This window comes from Patella vulgata, chromosome 6, assembly GCF_932274485.2.
Source record: "Patella vulgata chromosome 6, xgPatVulg1.2, whole genome shotgun sequence".
NCBI classification, from domain to species: domain Eukaryota; kingdom Metazoa; phylum Mollusca; class Gastropoda; family Patellidae; genus Patella; species Patella vulgata.
The window spans coordinates 31,237,592-31,254,808 of NC_065884.2; the positions used below are offsets into that span (position 1 = coordinate 31,237,592).

The 17,217-nt window shown below is 36.1% G+C and overlaps 1 protein-coding gene across 4 annotated transcripts in view; it reads left to right on the forward strand.

Annotated features, from left to right (window-relative positions):
• The window catches only part of LOC126825380 (non-neuronal cytoplasmic intermediate filament protein), a 191,938-nt gene that overhangs the window by 99,243 nt on the left and 75,478 nt on the right, over positions 1-17,217 (forward strand). For all 4 annotated transcript variants that reach the window (XM_050554987.2, XM_050554986.2, XM_050554990.2 and 1 more), the window contains exons 9-10: positions 308-485; positions 6,026-6,101. In XM_050554987.2, the coding sequence (XP_050410944.1) occupies positions 308-485; positions 6,026-6,101 (254 nt within the window). The remainder of the gene's footprint in view (positions 1-307; positions 486-6,025; positions 6,102-17,217) is intronic.

The following is a 17,217-nucleotide window of genomic DNA, read 5'->3' on the forward strand; positions in this document are numbered from 1 at the left end:
TATTACCAAATCAAAAGAGCTAAAGTATCGTGCGATAGCCCAGGGAATGGACTTTCGTGTGCTTTCTTCGGGTCTGTTGCCTGAAAGCCGATTCAGTCCTGCCATGCAGGTCTAGTTGTTATTATTATTATAACCATTGTATTCAATGTAACTGGGTAGAACAATCATTAAATCAGATATGCCCACTATACTATAAGTAACACCTTTTCTGCCCCAAATATTATACAGCTCATTCTTAGGGAGCCGAAAATATTGAAACTAAAGAGGTTTGACTGTACAGTGTTATCCCATGTACAAATATTTTCAGCCCAACCGCATGGTGTTCGGCTTGTTCCAACGAGTTTAGGACAGGGGCAGGATTATTTTGATGAAATGTTTAAAGATCTGGCTCAGGATACACTGCAACCAAAACTACAACCTACGACATGTCCTTTAGACCGCACCTTACCTTCAACATATCATGATTATACTGTAGCTACAGCAAGGTGAGTATTGTCTTATTACCGGTAATAAAAACCTTTTAGATATGTTTCAGAAATGCAACTATTTCTTCTATTTGAAATGGCAGGTATACAGTAAAAATATGTAAATACACTGTAGATAAGACCGATTTCTTTTCAGTCATGTTCTCTGTTTACCTTGCTATTGCTGGTCGACACTGATTATAGTAGTGACAATTAACTTGCAGTATTTGGAAAAAAGCCATTGTGGTATGAGATATGCATGTCAATAAATTTTTAAAAGACAAAAAAAGATTGCTAACAGACGTTTATTTTGCATTAGAAAAATAATCTTCTGAGGCATCCATTCAAATGTCCCATTTTGAACCTTAATTAAGTTAAAAGACAGGCATACAATGGACTTTAATTTTTTATTTTGTCTATGATATTTTATACACTTCTAATATATCACTGTTACGCTGTAATGTTGGTTGAGGTCGAATTGCGTGAAAATCGTACCGAAACTGCTGGACAAAATGGCCGCTCCTCGTACGCAAATATACTAAGCAGCAAAAGAAATGTCAACAAGATGGCGGCATAAGACGGGTTAGTGTGGAAGAGCTCTGAGATCTCAACTAAAATACGATGAAGTATACATCGGAGAACTATATCAGAAGTTCAGGTTGGAGTCACATATATTAGGTTTACTTGATAAATTCATAAAAATCAAAGAAACATTATAATAAACAATTAATAGTACAGTATTCAGCAGGGTGAGCATTTGTTTACATAGTCATCAGTGAACCGTGTTAACGACATAAACACCTGTTTTGTTCAACTGCTTTTAGTAATACAGTAGATCAGCATGTCATCTAAAGCAAGTGATAAAATATACTATTCAAAAAAAGTAGGGGATATTTGATTTTTAAGTGTTATTAAAGTCACCTAATGAAACTGACGAAGAAACAAATGACAAAATGAAATGAAGTTCACATTCATCGATTTATTCCAAATGATCGTTAGACTTAGTAAGGCACAGACTGACCATTATAAGGGTAAAATGATACCCGGGGTCAAACAGCAAAGTTACCACAGCATCACAACCAAGTCAGTAACGGGTAAATCCTCCCCTGTTTGCCAAACAAGCATTGATCCGACGTGGCATACTCCTAATGAGACGTCTAAGGTCATTTTGGTCCAGATTGTCCCATTCCTGTTGCAACGCAGCAGCAAGTTCTTGGACATTGGCAGGACGTTGTTGACGTTGACGTAACCTCTGTCCAAGCATGTCCCAGACATGCTCGATGGGGGAGAGGTCGAGACTCAGTGCTGGCCAAGGTAATGTGGTGATGTTCTGTTGTTGGAGGTAACCTGTAACGATCCTGGCCCTGTGACATCTTGCGTTGTCATCCTGGAAGATGAAACGGCGGCCATGACGTCGTGCGAACGGCACAACATGGACTGCCAAGATGTTGTCCCGGTAGTATTGGCCTGTAACACGCCCTGCAACAACATGTAAAGCCGTTCTTCCAGCAACAGTGATGCCTCCCCACACCATAACAGAACCACCCCCAAATCGATCATGTCTGATGACGTTAACGTCTTGGAAGCGCTCGTTTCGACGACACCACACCCTCCTACGTCTGTCCAAAAAATCAACAGTGAACCTTGACTCATCTGAAAACATCACATTGCTCCAGCGTCGATTATCCCAGTGTTGACGATCCCTACACCAACGACGTCTTGCCTGAATGTGATGATCTCTCAAACAAGGGATCACGCGAGGACGTCGGGCGCGAAGGTGACCCCTATGCAGTCGATTCCGAATCGTCTGGCCACTCACTCTCACACCAGTGTCTGTTTGAAGACGAGCGCTGATCTGATTTGCTGTGATGACACGATTTCTCAAGGCCAAGGTACGGATAAATCGATCCTGGGCTTGAGTTGTCGCCCTTGGTCGACCTGAGCGTGGTCTGTCCTGTACAGATTGTGTATCACGGTATCTGGACCATAGCCTGCTTATGACAGACTGAGAAACATTCATCGTCCGCGCCACAACCGCCTGTGTTGTGCCGATCTGTAGCATGCCAAGGGCACGTAACCTTTCATTTTGGGTAAACCGACGCATATCAAAATTTGTTTTCTGGTCACTAAAACAATTAAACTGATGTTTCCACCCTGGAATTCAATGCCACAATGACTGTAACATTCAAAGTCAGAGTCGTGCAAATCTTGGGTTGGACCCCCATGATGATCCCAAGCATCACCTGCATTCCATGCGGTAGCTATTGGTGCGTTTGGGCGTCACATGTAACTGGAAATGTTTCTTCTGTTAGGTTCTATAGTGACTTTTTTCGTAGTCATTTGCATATTTTAGTATTATGCCCCCAAAATCAAATATCCCCTACTTTTTTTGAATAGTATAGAAAACCCGAAAGGCCCGCTAACAAGAAGTTCCACATCTCAGTCAAAAGCAGATTTTGATAGAAATGAGGGTGCGATAGATATAGCCTGTGTCCTCGAAGCTTTAGAACAATTAAAAACAGAAGTAAAGAATATAGATAAGTAAAGATGATATGAAGAAATTAATGAATGTTATCAGTGAGTGTGTAGTAGTCACAATCAGAAAAGTAGTTGATAAGGATATTAAGATACTAAACGAAAAGATAGTGACACTACAAGAAATTTATGAAGCGGTACTATATTTGTTCTACTCAATGAAATATAGTATAGCCTTCAACATTAAACCCACGCTATCTGCATGATGTTACATACTGTGATTGTTGTTTATGTATGATTTACATTGTCACTTTGTAAAGTGCCCCTGAACATGTTATATGAAAGGGTGCACTATAAATATGCTGTAATAATAATGATGATAATATGTGAACTAGGTTGGTATGTTACTCTGAATAGACACATTGCATAAAACTTTCCAAATATTTTTATTGTATATTTGTGACCACATCTCCAACTTTACCTGAGTAATAAGGCTCCTTCCCAAACACAGAATTGAACCCTGGAAATGTTCTCAAAAACACAACCTGACTTCTGAGATGATAATGTGTTCTTCATGATTTTCATGTAACTCATGCTGCACGTGCTGTACACCGTAACCAGGCCTATAAAATGCACCCCCATACCTGGTTGAGTCATTCACACTATAACGTCAGCAGCATGTCACGACTCACGCAACTCAGAGGAACCAGGCGCTTGGAAGACTCGACGCTGGCCACACTGCCCAATCCATTGATAATCACTTCCAGGTCAATGTACGGACCATCTACGGGCTTCAGCAACACTTTCAGGCTACCAACACCACGGATGACCGGCCCCGAACTGGTAGACCAAGGGTTACCACAAGGCAACAAGACCGCCATGATGTGCGATGTCAGCATGTGCAGAATCCCTTCACACAGCCATCTGAGACAGCACGTCAGACAGTGGGAACACACGGAAGACCCATCAGTACACATACAGTGCGCCGACGTCTCACCAGAGAGAACATCCATTGCCGTAGACCTTACCGTGGACCGATCCTCACCCCCTCACCACCGACGTGAATGTCTACAGTTTGCCCAACAACACTAGAACTAGCGACACAGGCAATAGAGAACTGTTCTGTTCACAGATGAGTCGGTATTGCGTATCAACTGCAGATGGCAGGACCAGAATATGGCGTCAACGTGGCCAGTGTTATTCTGACCAATGTGTCATGGAACAAGACTCACGGGGAGGTCCAAGCATAATGGTTTGGGGTGGAATCGGCCTGAACTAGGAAGTGGATCCAGTGGTGTTCCAAAATCTTGGTCCGGGGAGAGGAGGCGGCATAACAGCAGTGCGCTACATCGATCAAGCTCTTGGAACCGACATCATACCACATTTTGCATGTCATCGAAACGTTTTCCAGCATGACAACGCCTGTGACCACACCGCCAGAATTACTCGGGACTTTCTACAGCAGAATGGTGTCAACGTTATGCACTGACCAGCCCTTAGTCCGGACTTAAACCCGATTGCACATCTTTGGGATGAAATTCAGAGGAGACCTAATAGCATCGTACCGAGATCAAACACAGCCGATGGGTTGCGCCAGGCTTTTCTGAGATTGCCTTTTACAAAATGCGATTTTTGAACACTAAAGATGTTCTTTTCATGAAAATTAAACTTTTAATCAATGAAAGAGGTACTTATGTGGCTTTTAATGAGGAAATGTGAATTTTGAAAATTTTGACCTACTGAACAAGACGATTGATGAACGCCATTGGCACCTGGAACCACACTCTCAGAATGATTTGATTAAAGTGCCTCTCTGATTTTGAAATCGTACTGACAGGTTTTTTTGCAGTTTAGTATCCAAAAAATTGGACCAAAACTGCCGGACAAAATGGCCACCCCTCATATGCAAATAGTGTAAAAATATTTTATATCAAGGTTGTGGACCCTCTAGAGGCCACAATTTTTATATGATTTTGATGAAACTTTAAATTTATGTTTATATTACATAGACCATAGTTCCTTTTGATAATCGTACATATTCAAACGTAACTTCCTGGATTATGGCCCCTAATTGTTCTTAAATCGTATTTTTAGCTTGTGGATTCAAGTTTATCATTTCGTATTTTACCTTCACCTGCGTAATGGAAAAACCCTGTAAGCTTACTCGTGTAGACTTAACCCTGAAAGCGAAAGTAGATCTTATCAAAAAAAAGTGAGGGTAGAAGCCAAAGACAATTGGTTGAAGAATTTGGCATTGGTAAGACCCAAGTACAGACAATTTTGGAAAGAAAGGCAGAAATTCTTGATGGATACAAAGAAAATAGAAACGGCAACAGAAAACGTCATTGATGTGGGCGTGTTTTCAGCCTGTGCATGGTAAAGATGTGTTGATCTCTGGTCCAATGCTTCGTGAAAAAGTTTTGCTATTACCTAAAGAACTAAACATTCCAGAATCTGATTTTAAAGCATCAGATGGTTGGCTCTGCAGATTTAGACAAAGACACAACATTTCATTTTTGAAGATGAGGATGTTGTGAAAGAATGGACTGATAGGTTGCCTGACATTGTCCTTGGTTATGAGGTCCGGGATATCTGATATCTGTTATCAGTAATAAAGTACATGTCTATATAATTTACCTAACACCGTGTCTGGTTTTCTTTTAGATTGCCTTAAGCATGCTCACTCAGTAGTGAGACCACCCCACTATTAAGACCACATCTAGACAGTCATACAGGTGATCTTAATGGAGGGATTTCACTGTATGTATAAAATAATACCTGTATGTAATACATTATAAGAGAGATTAGTGGATATATCTTACTGATATTATCTGTATTAAGAGATTATTAAACATATTACATTGTATAGTTAGTAAACGGTTTAGAGAGTTTACACCTAGAAACCAGTTCATATTTAAACATAGTCAGACTGACTCCAAGTTGACTTCTGCTATTGTGGACAAATGTTTTCTTATCAATTTGATGATATAGAAATCTTGGGATTCCATAAGTGAAATTTTTAAGAAGCTAAACAGAATTCTTATCTTGACCTTCAGTCCTAAAAACATAATGGTGTTTACTTTCAGTTCTACAGGAAATATAAAGATATTGGAAGTACATCAAGATGGCAAGTTTATCCGTCTGGTAAATGAAGGTCCAAAGGTTAGTACTATTTTGAACTCATTAATGAAAGATAAAACGGTTTATCCTAGTCTTTTGCTACTATTGGAAACCCTGATATTTTTTCCATGGAAGAACAGGCCTTCACATAAAGGGAGCGCTCTCACTCTACTCTCCTGGACGCTCCTGGATGTCAGTCAAGGTGCGCTTTCATGTGGACGTATATTGTCATCGCCCCTGTCCGTCTGTCCAAAATTTGTTTGTGGACACTTTACAGGTCACAATTTTTATCCGATTTTGACGAAACTTGAAATATAGATCTATCTCCCAAAGATCACGTTTTTTGGCTGCCTGTGGACAGTCTAGAGGTCACAATTTTTGATCCGATTTTGATGAAACTTGAAATGCATGTTTATAAATCAAATATCTTGTTTATTTTCGATATTCGCGCATATCAGATCGTAACTTCCTGAATTATGGCCCCTGATTGTACGAAAAATCGTGTTGTTAGCTTGTTTTTCCTCTAGAGGTCACTATTTTTATCTGATTTAAAAAAAACGTTGAAGTATATCACCGTTACACCCTAATGATAGTTGAGTTCGAATTTCGTAAAAATTGGACCAAAACTGCTGGACAAAATGGCTACCCCTTGTATGCAAATAGTAGGTGGAAAAGGTGATTTTGAGATTATGACTAGCAACTCCAAACTACATAGGTTTTCTCAAAAATTCTATTTCATCAAAGTGATTTTGGTCAATTTTTTCATCAAAAATAGTCTTGTCCATGTGGGCAATTCCAGCGTTACTCACGTTACATTTAAAGAACTCCATCCATATTGAGATTAAGACTACAAACAACAATCTACATTGATATGTTAAATATTGTGTATGGGCATCCATCAATGATGGAAGGAAATAATAAGATAGAATGTAAACAAAAATTAAATAATTTTTGGGGTGAAGTCTGAAAAACATGGTGTTATTCACGTTACATGAAATGTACACCAAAATTTTGATGTTTTGTTAGCACATAAATATTACTTTCAAGTCTAATCTCTTATTTATATTAAGTATTTATTGCAATAGGTATGGATATTATTAAGTTATTTCTTTGCAATAAAGTATAAATATATGAAAAGGATCTGATTTTTTTAATGAAGCGTGTAGAAAATGTTGTTACTCACGTTACATTCATATTGTAAAATCAAAACTAAAGAATACTTATAAATAAAACTTTATAAGTGATGACATGTTTCAGGATAAGTTCAAATAAATCCAACCACAGATAATACTAATTATTAGTAGTACTTAAGTCACTTATTCAACCAATTGTTGGTAGGTTTACTAAACAGTGCAAAGTTATCTAAAATCTTCGACAAATAAGCTTACAAAAATTTTAATTTCAATTTTTAAAGGGACTATCCCTTATTTGAACAGACTCTAAAAAATAAAAGACTGAGTATGTATGAAATTTAAACGCTAAAATATAGAGGAATGGTGTATTGACCGTATCTCAAAATTTCAGCTCAAAATATTGAGTCATTTGGACGTGACCGTCAAAACTGCTTATCTGGACACGTAACCCTTTTAAGATTTCGGGTCAATTTTTTCGTTGGAGACCTGATAATTGATTCCCGTTCATTGAGAGGTCTATAGTGAATGACCCAAATGCTGTACTTAATACCGAAAGGCAAATTTCACCTACACATTATTTTTATACAAAAAATGTCTGGTTTTATCTAGACACCGCATAATACAGCTTGGGACACTGGTCTCCATTACCAGATGAAGACTGACGGGTTTCAGTTATTTGAAAACTTATCACAAATATTGAGTTAGTTGCTCGAACCATAGGTAGAGGATTTTAAGGGATTTTAAAACAAAATTAAACAGTTTTATTCTCCAAAAAATTATCGGGATTAGCACTTTAAAGTATATGTTCAAGTTCATTTAGAATAATAATAATACAGTGTCCACCACGTGACTTTCCATACAATGAGGGGCCATAATTTGGGAAGTTACGATCCGATATAGTGTGTAACAGTGATATATTCAAACTGTTTTTTATATGGGATAAAAATTCTTAACTGTAGAGGAACTCGATTTTTCATACAATCAAGGGCTCTAATTCAGGAAGTTACAACCCGATATGTGCGAATATCGAAAGGAACCAAGATCTTTGAGTTATAAATATGCGTTTCAAATTTCATCAAAATCAGATGAAAATTGTGACCTCTAGAGTGTGCATAAGCTAAAAACTTGATTTTTCATACAATCAGAGGTCATGATTCGGGAAGTTACAATCCGATATGTGCGAATATCAAAAGGAACCAAGATCTTAGGGTTATAAACATGCATTTCAAGTTTCATCAAAATCAGATGAAAATTGTGACCTCTAGAGTGTCCACAAGCTAAAAACGTGATTTTTCATACAATCAGCGGCCATAATTCGGGAAGTTACAATCCGATATGCGCGAATATCAAAAGGAACTAAGATCTTTGGGTTATAAACATGCAGCTCAAGTTTCATCAAATCAGATGAAAATTGTTACCTGTAGAGTGGAGATGACCTATATTTCAAGTTTCGTTAAAATTGGATAAAAACTGTGACCTGTAGAGTGTCCAGGGACCATGGTATAATACGTCCACATGAAAATGTGGGCGTATAAAAATAATTGTAGCTGAAATATATAGAGGTAATGTGTGTTAATCACATACATCACATATTGTGTTACTCACGTTACATAAATGATTCTGTTATTCAGGTTACAAATTTGTAGGTGCCATTATATGGAGAATAAATGACATTTTATATTGAATCAATTTATTTTTAGTACATGGTCAATAGTAGATATTCTATAGAAAATATGGCTGAGGTAACCATAAAAAAAATTCAACCATCATTGTTTTTCCATTTTTTGTGTTACTCACGTTACGAGTGCCATGTACTTCGTATTATATACTATAAAACTGACTCAGTTGAATATCAACATTTGTTGTTATTATTTTGAATAAGGAGATGATTTATATTTTCTAATTTCAGAAAAAAATTATTTAAAGTAGCTAAGTCTCTAACTCAATATCATCCAAAATCTTCAACATTGAAAAAACAAATTATTTGTCAATTTAAATCAACATTGATGCTGTGATCTTACCGGAAAAAGATAGGCTTCTGATTTCCAATATTTAAGACAAAATAAACATTTTACCATTGGTATACGAATCGTGTACCATAATGCGTTTCAGCCCCAGTTCTAGCAAGAGACTCGAGGAACGAGGCTAGACATATTGCACCAAACCAAACGGCGTATGTAGACTGGAATAACCAGGCGCGAGAAATTTGCATTCAATTGAGACTGCTGGCTTATTTCGCTGAACATAACTGATTTGAAATAAGAGTAAAATCAGAAACCATTGAATGTATATCAGTTTATATACATTCATATTACAGTATTATACGAGTTGCGACCCACTTGTGTCAATTTCTAGGTCCCAAATGTTAGTGATTTAGCTCCTTTAAATTAGTAATTAGGAACTTTTAAATCAAAAACATTATATAGCTACACATACATCAGTTAATGATATTACTATATATGTCAAGGTAAATGATAATGGTGCTATATAAAAAGTTCACTAGAATTTTTATACGCCCACATTTTCATGTGGACGTATATTGTCGTCGCCCCTGTCCGTCCGTCCACAATTGTTTGTGGACACTCTACAGGTCACAATTCATATCCGATTTTGACGAAACTTGAAATATAGGTTTATCTCCAAAAGATCTCGGCTGCTTTCGATATTGGCATGTATCGGATCGAAACTTCATGGATTATGGCCCCTGTTTGTACGAAAAATCACGTTTTTAGCTTGTGGACCCCATAGAGGTCACAATTTTTATCCGATTCAAAAAACCGTATTATTATATTACCGTTACACCCTAAGGACGACTGAGTTTGTATTTCCTGAAAATCGGCCCAAAATTGACAGACAAAATGTCCGCCGTTCGTTCTCAAATAGCGTAAAAATATGGTATATCAAGGTTGTGGACCCTATAGAGGTCACAATTTTTATCTGATTTTGTTGAAACTTGAAATGTAAGTTTATAACCCAAAGATTTCGGTTCCTTTCGATATTTGCGCATATCGAATTATAATTTCCTGAATTATGGCCCTTGATTGTAGGAAAAAATACTTTCTTTTTAGCTTGTTCTCTTATCCATCTCTCCAAAATGTGGGCGTATTCTGCCTGGCAGCCGCTGGTTATCCGATTTTGTTGAAACTTGAAATGTAATTTTATAACCCAAAGATCTCGGTTCCTTTAGATATTCGCGCATATCGGACTGTAACGTCCCGAATTATGGCCCCTGATTGTACGAAAAATCACGTTTTTTGCTTGTGGACCCTGTAGAGGTCATAATTTTTATCCGATTTAAAAAAACGTATTATTATATCACCGTTACACCATAAGGACGGCTGAGTTCGAATTTCGTGAAAATCGGCCCAAAACTGACAGACAAAATGGCCGCCCTTCGTTCTCAAATAGCGTAAAAATAAGGTATATCAAGGTTGTGGATCCTATGGAGGTCACAATTTTTATCCGATTTTTTTGAAACTTGAAATGTAAGTTTATAACACAAAGATCTTGGTTCCTTTCGATATTTGCGCATATCGAATTGTAATTTCCTGAATTATGGCCCTTGATTGTAGGAAAAATCACTTTCTTTTTAGCTTGTTCTCTATCCATCTCTCGAAAATGTGGGCGTATCCTGCCTGGCAGCCGCTGGTTTACTAACCATGTCCACATTTGCATGGAATTGCCCGTGTTATATCTGAAATATTTAACCTGGTTGTTATGCATTTTAAAATCAGTAGCTATCAAGTAAGATTAACCGAAAAAAAAAAAGGTAAAAATTTCTATATGCCTTCTCTTAAGAGCTGAATATATATGTTCATTTTTGAACAATTTTCTGTGGCACACATTTGCCTATTTTTGGGGCGTTTTTGGGACATTAATAAAATATGAAGGAATGGACATATTGCCAGTCCACGATATATTATCAATTTTGGTTGTCAGAGCAACTAAAACGGAAAAAAATGCAATTTTTGACCATTTTCAACGCTATTTACCATAACCTAAAAGGTCATCACCACACTTTAAAGTAAGCAGTTTAAAATATTTGAAACCCATGTAATATCAAATGATATAGATTGTGTAAGTTTGAGAAAAATATGAAGAGTTTGGGTTGTTACCATAGCAACCACAGTTAATTTTTTACAAAAAGCATTATTTTCCAATAATTATGACACCAACGGTATTGATAATTGTATTATTTTAAAATCAGAAGCTATTGGGCAAGATTTTAAAAATTAAATAAAATCAAAATATTTATACGTCGTCTCTTTTAAAGGCCTGGAAAGGGGTTCACTTTTGAAAAACATTCCACAGTACTTAGCAAATTGTCCATTTTGGCCGTAATTAAGACATAAATATTTACAAGCAAATATGTTTGTGATTTATTAAAATTACTTATCTTTACGTATATTACTTATATTTAGTTGTTATAGCAACCAAAACGAAAAACAAAACGGTATCAGTAAGGATTTTAGCATATATTTACAACCCTTGTAATATAAAATATTATGAATTGTATAATTTTAGTGAAATATTAAGGACTTTGGGTGGTTGCCATAGCAACGACATAACTTTAAAAATAAGACAACTGTTGTTTCACTATCAGGACTCAGATTAGCAATTATGTGCCCATTGACTTCAATGTTAAATGGATGTAACATCACAGGCTGTAGCTTTTTGCTCAACATTTCGTTGGTTCCAATCTTTATAGGCACAATGGGGACCACATTTGGCAATCTCATCATAATTTTGTAGGGGGTTGACCGTTTAGATTTTTTGCTACAGGGATTTGAAGTTGACTGGGGTGAAAATCTCACTTCCGACACAATGATTGCGCTGCAGAAAGAAACTTTACACCCCCTATCCCTCCACTGTAATATCATCAGTATTACCCAAAACTGCTATGAAATTGCAAATTTGATCCCTTTTTATACGCCCACATTTTCATGTGGACGTATTATGCCGTCGCCCCTGTCCGTCCGTCCACAATTGTTTGTGGACTCTCTACAGGTCACAATTCTTACCCGATTTCGACGAAACTTGAAATATAGGTTTATCCCCAAAAGATCTCGGCTGCTTTTGATATTGGCATGTATCGGATCGAAACTTCATGGATTATGGCCCCTGTTTGTACGAAAAATCACGTTTTTAGCTTGTGGACCCTATAGAAGTCACAATTTTTATCCGATTTTGTTGAAACTTGAAATGTAAGTTTATAACCCAAAGATCTCGGTTCCTTTCGATATTCGTGCATATCAGACCGTAACTTCCTGAATTATGGCCCCTGATTGTACGAAAAATCATGTTTTTAGCTTGTGGACCCATTAGAGGTCATAATTTTTATCCGATTTAAAAAACCGTATTATATTACCGTTCCACCCTAAGGACAGTTGAGTTTGAATTTTGTGAAAATCGCCCCAAAATTGACAGACAAAATGGCCGCCGTTCGTTCTCAAATAGCGTAAAAATATGGTATATCAACGTTGTGGACCCTATAGAGGTCACAATTTTTATCCGATTTTGTTGAAACTTAAAATGTAAGTTTATAACACAAAGATCTCAGTTCCTTTCGATATATGCGCATATCAAATTGTAATTTCCTGAATTATGGCCCTTGATTGTAGGAAAAATCACTTTCTTGTTAGCTTGTTCTCTATCCATCTCTCGAAAATGTGGGCGTATCCTGCCTGGCAGCCGCTGGTTTCCAATTCTAGATCAAAAAGTCAACCCAAAAATGCAGGAAGAGGGGAGAAAAAAATTAAGGAAAAAATTGTCTATTTATAATTCACACTACATTCGTCCATCATGAAATAAGGCCCGAAATAATTACTAGTCTGAGTCCTATATACCTCACATGTTGCTGCTGTCGGAACAAATCTGTTGTTATCTAATAAACAAACATCTATGCAATGCCCTGGCCAAAGATTATGAAAATCCATGCATTTTCAGATGAGCAGTGCGGCATTCTGCAAACACTATAATACATCAGAAAACTGCAGAATTTCAGACAGAAATTTAAAAGCACATGAATTTTGAATTCCACCCAACAATTTTATTTTTGAACATAAATGCATTCTGTAAAAAGATGAGATAAATTCAATATAAATCAAACACGAAAATACTTTAAAACAGTAATCATGATGCAATATTAGACTTTTTAACACTTTCATCGAAAACCACTCAGTTTTTCTCTGTTAACGTAGTTTCAAGTGCTGTGGTCGGATCTAAGATGTTGAAACATGCAGTGCCTATCAGTTTTAAAATATCTCCTATATAGCTGTATTTCCATAGGATAAGTAAGTTGAAATAATCTGATTATGTAACACTACAACAGCTTTTTCATCCCACCCCCCAGTATGGAATCGGATAATTTAAAATATCGGATATTTTTTTGACTACTTCTGGTTTTTACATCATTGTCGGGATAGTTTTAACAAGTTGTTTGGATATTTAACTTTCTGTACCTAAAGTTTCAGAAACATCCATTGGCCTGTTTTCAAAACAAAGAAAAATAGAAGAGCATTTTCAGTAATTTAAGGATTTTTCAACTTTTTTCCAAGATTGAGGCTCTTTTTGGACCACTTATATTATTTTTGGACTCACGCCATAGTCCACCGATAGGACTCTGAGTAAAAGAAGTTTAAGAAAAATCGCAGTTTTCGTTTTCGAGAAAATGGCGTCTCAAAATGCTCCAAAACGGAAAATACTAGATTTTCAGCGTACCATAATTTATTTTCTAGCCATCTAAATCGTATCTTTCAGATGTCATATGATAGTCCATTAATGGGGCTATCCAGCGATACTTTAGTTCTTTTGTTCTGCTAACATCTGATGGAGAAATCAAGTTTTTCGCAAGACTGCTATTTTTTTCAACCTTTTTTCTTCATTTTTTGCATACTTCCGGTATAGAGATTATTGTCGGGATAATTTTAATAACCGGATTGGCTTATCAAATAGCCACAGGGCTATGTAATGATATATTACATTGTCTGATCAAATAAAATGCCCCTGGGAAATCCTATGTTCAATAGTGCCAAAAATGCAAAAATGTCAATATATCAAAAATTAAATTTAAATATTTCAATACATATTATACATGGTTAGAATCGTAATTAGGTCAGCTATCTGAATGTGTAACTTTTTTGTAAAAATTTGTTTAAATAATAAAGTAATAGAGCATTTTCTAAAATTTCACGATTTTTCAACTTTTTTCGATTTTCAGTACGTTATTTTACCTATTCCAGAAACTTCAATGTCTTATTGGGTGGATTCATGCACACGACTACCGGAGGGTCTCTCGATAGGGAAAGTTTAAGAAAAATCCTTGGAGTAGTTGGACTATAACTTCATTTTCCAGAAATTTCAGAAACGTTGATTCGGCCATAAAACGAAACTGGAATCGGATTGCCTTCAGGTATCCAAAAATGTAGGTCAAATTTGAAAATTTTGAAAAATTACAAAAATTGTCTCCTAAACAACGTATTTTCAAATTTCGAACGACAAAAGCCATAGATGAATGTTCGAAATTGAAAAATGTGAGAGCCATTGTCTCGGAAAAAATTCAGGGTTTCCAAAAATGTGAATTGTTTTAAAATAGGTAAAGAATTGGCGAAACCATGGCCGATTTTTGATTTATTGCTACCGTTCAAAATTCGGCCACTTCCTGTCTGCGCAGAAGTTTCAAAAATACTTTATCAAGTAACCACCACATCGTTTCCCCAGATCGATATCTGTTTTCGATCATGGAGAAATAGGCTCCCGCGGTAAATAATAATAATTTTAGTAATCTCAATAGATTATGCCCGCCGAGCACTTGAAGTGGGGTACCCTCATTTAAAAACGTGACAAGATTTTTCAGCGTAACGTCAAAACACAGGAAATTAACGTTTTTCAACTTACGTTTATGAAATTAATAAAAAGGACACATATATAAAAATTATATCAAACAAAAGAACAGGATATCGGCTTCCAAAATATTTAAAAATTATTACAAAATATAAAATAACCACCGTATGACGTTAAGTTGAAAAAGGGTTACAAATCGGGGAAAAAATGACTTTCTTCCAACGCGGGCAATGAAGCTGTGACACCTATTTAATGTGCATTGTTTGCATTTGATATAATTTCATCTAGAGTGATACGATTCAAAAAATTCCAATATGTTAGGTATAATGTTCAATAAAAAAATTATTTTGCGAAAAATTATCTTTTTTAAAATATATTTTGGAAGAATATGTATCAATCTTCCCGGAGACAGGGATTTTGTAAGAGGAATTGGAATTTCATAATTCAGATGGGATTGGGAACCTATGGTACACTTTAAAAAAAAACATGCCTTGTGTATTCTCTAGAGGTCACAATTTTTTTTTCTGATTTTAGATATATCACCATTCCACCATAATGGAGTTTGAATTGGAATTTCGAGAAAATCAAAATGAAACTACCCGACATAATGGCTTCTATTTGTACGCAAATTGTGTATAAGATTGTAATACAAAGGTTATGGACCTTCTAGAGGTCACAATTTTTATCCAATTTTGATGAAACTTAAAGCATAATTCCAAAAATCTCAGTCCCTTTTGATATTTGCACATTTCAGACTTTTTGTGTTTAACTTGTTCTCTATCCTTCTCTTGCAAAATGTGGGCGTATCCTGCCTGGAAGCCGCTGGTTCTAATTTCGGGATAGCTTTTTTTTGGACTCTCTAGGAATTTATTCAAGTTTAAGGCCTAGAAGCACAAATGTTAAATGCATTATCTGTATCGCTTTACCCTGTGTTAACTCTTAAACGATCCAGAGGTTTGACGTCATAACGTCATAAAAACCCACGTCATAATGGTCAATAGTATGAAAATATAGATATGCATTTTAAAGTCATATCATTAATAAACAACTGTAGATAGACCCTTCATGTAAATGGATGAAATAATCTAAATTTAATGCCATTTTCATAAATATAAATTTATACAAAAAATTAATTTAGACATTTCATGCAAAATTCATGTTTTTTTCAATTTTTTTGTTCGGCTCTTGTGAACTAAAAATTATTCATCATGAATCTCTTTTAATTTAAGCTTATTTAAAGGAGCTAAGTCGCTAATATTTGGGACCTAGAAATTGACATAAGTGGGTCGCAACGCATACAATAATGTAATATGAATGTATATAAATTGATTTACATTCAATCGTTTCTGTTTTTACTGTAATTTCTAATCAGTTAGGTTCGGCGAAAGACGGCAGTATTCTCAATCGAATTTCAATCTCTAGCGACTGGTTATTCCAGCCTACGCCGATAGTATTTATTGGGCATGCTCTCCAGATAAGAATATAGCGTCACCGTTTGACATGACTTGTGGAATATGCCTAGCCTCGTTTTTTCGAGTCCCTTATTACAAATAGCGCTGAAACGTATTATGGTACACGATTCGTGTACCAATTGTAAAATGTGTATTTTGTCTTAAATATTGGATATCAGAAGGCCATCTTTTCCCGGTACGATCACAACATCAATGTTGATTTAAACCGACAAATAAATCGTGTTTTCAATGTCGAAGATTTTGGATGATATTGAGTTAGAGACTTAGCTACTTTAAGTACCTTAATAGAAATTTGTTGATTAACTAAGCCTACTTCTATCACATTCTAGGCCTAACGCAAAACTGTAAAAATCAACACTACATATAAAATCTGAAACACTGTCATTCAATAAGGATGGTAATCCGTCATTAGGAGAACATTGCCGAATAGGTCTAGACATATCACCGTTTTATTATAATTTTTCAAGGAGAAACATTAGACTTTTAACTGTCAAAATGTCAAACAGGAAGTAAACAAATGAGATAAAGTCGTCTGTTCATAAGGGAAATAACTCTCATTACGCTAGGAACGTTGCATTCGGCTAACCGGTTTTGTCGACAAAAGTCGTCGTGGGTACTTAACGGTAACGTTGTAGGTGTCGACAAAAGCCGCCGTGGGTCAGTTAAGAGTTAATAAGAGGTTTTAGAGTTCATTTCCAAATAGTTTAAGCT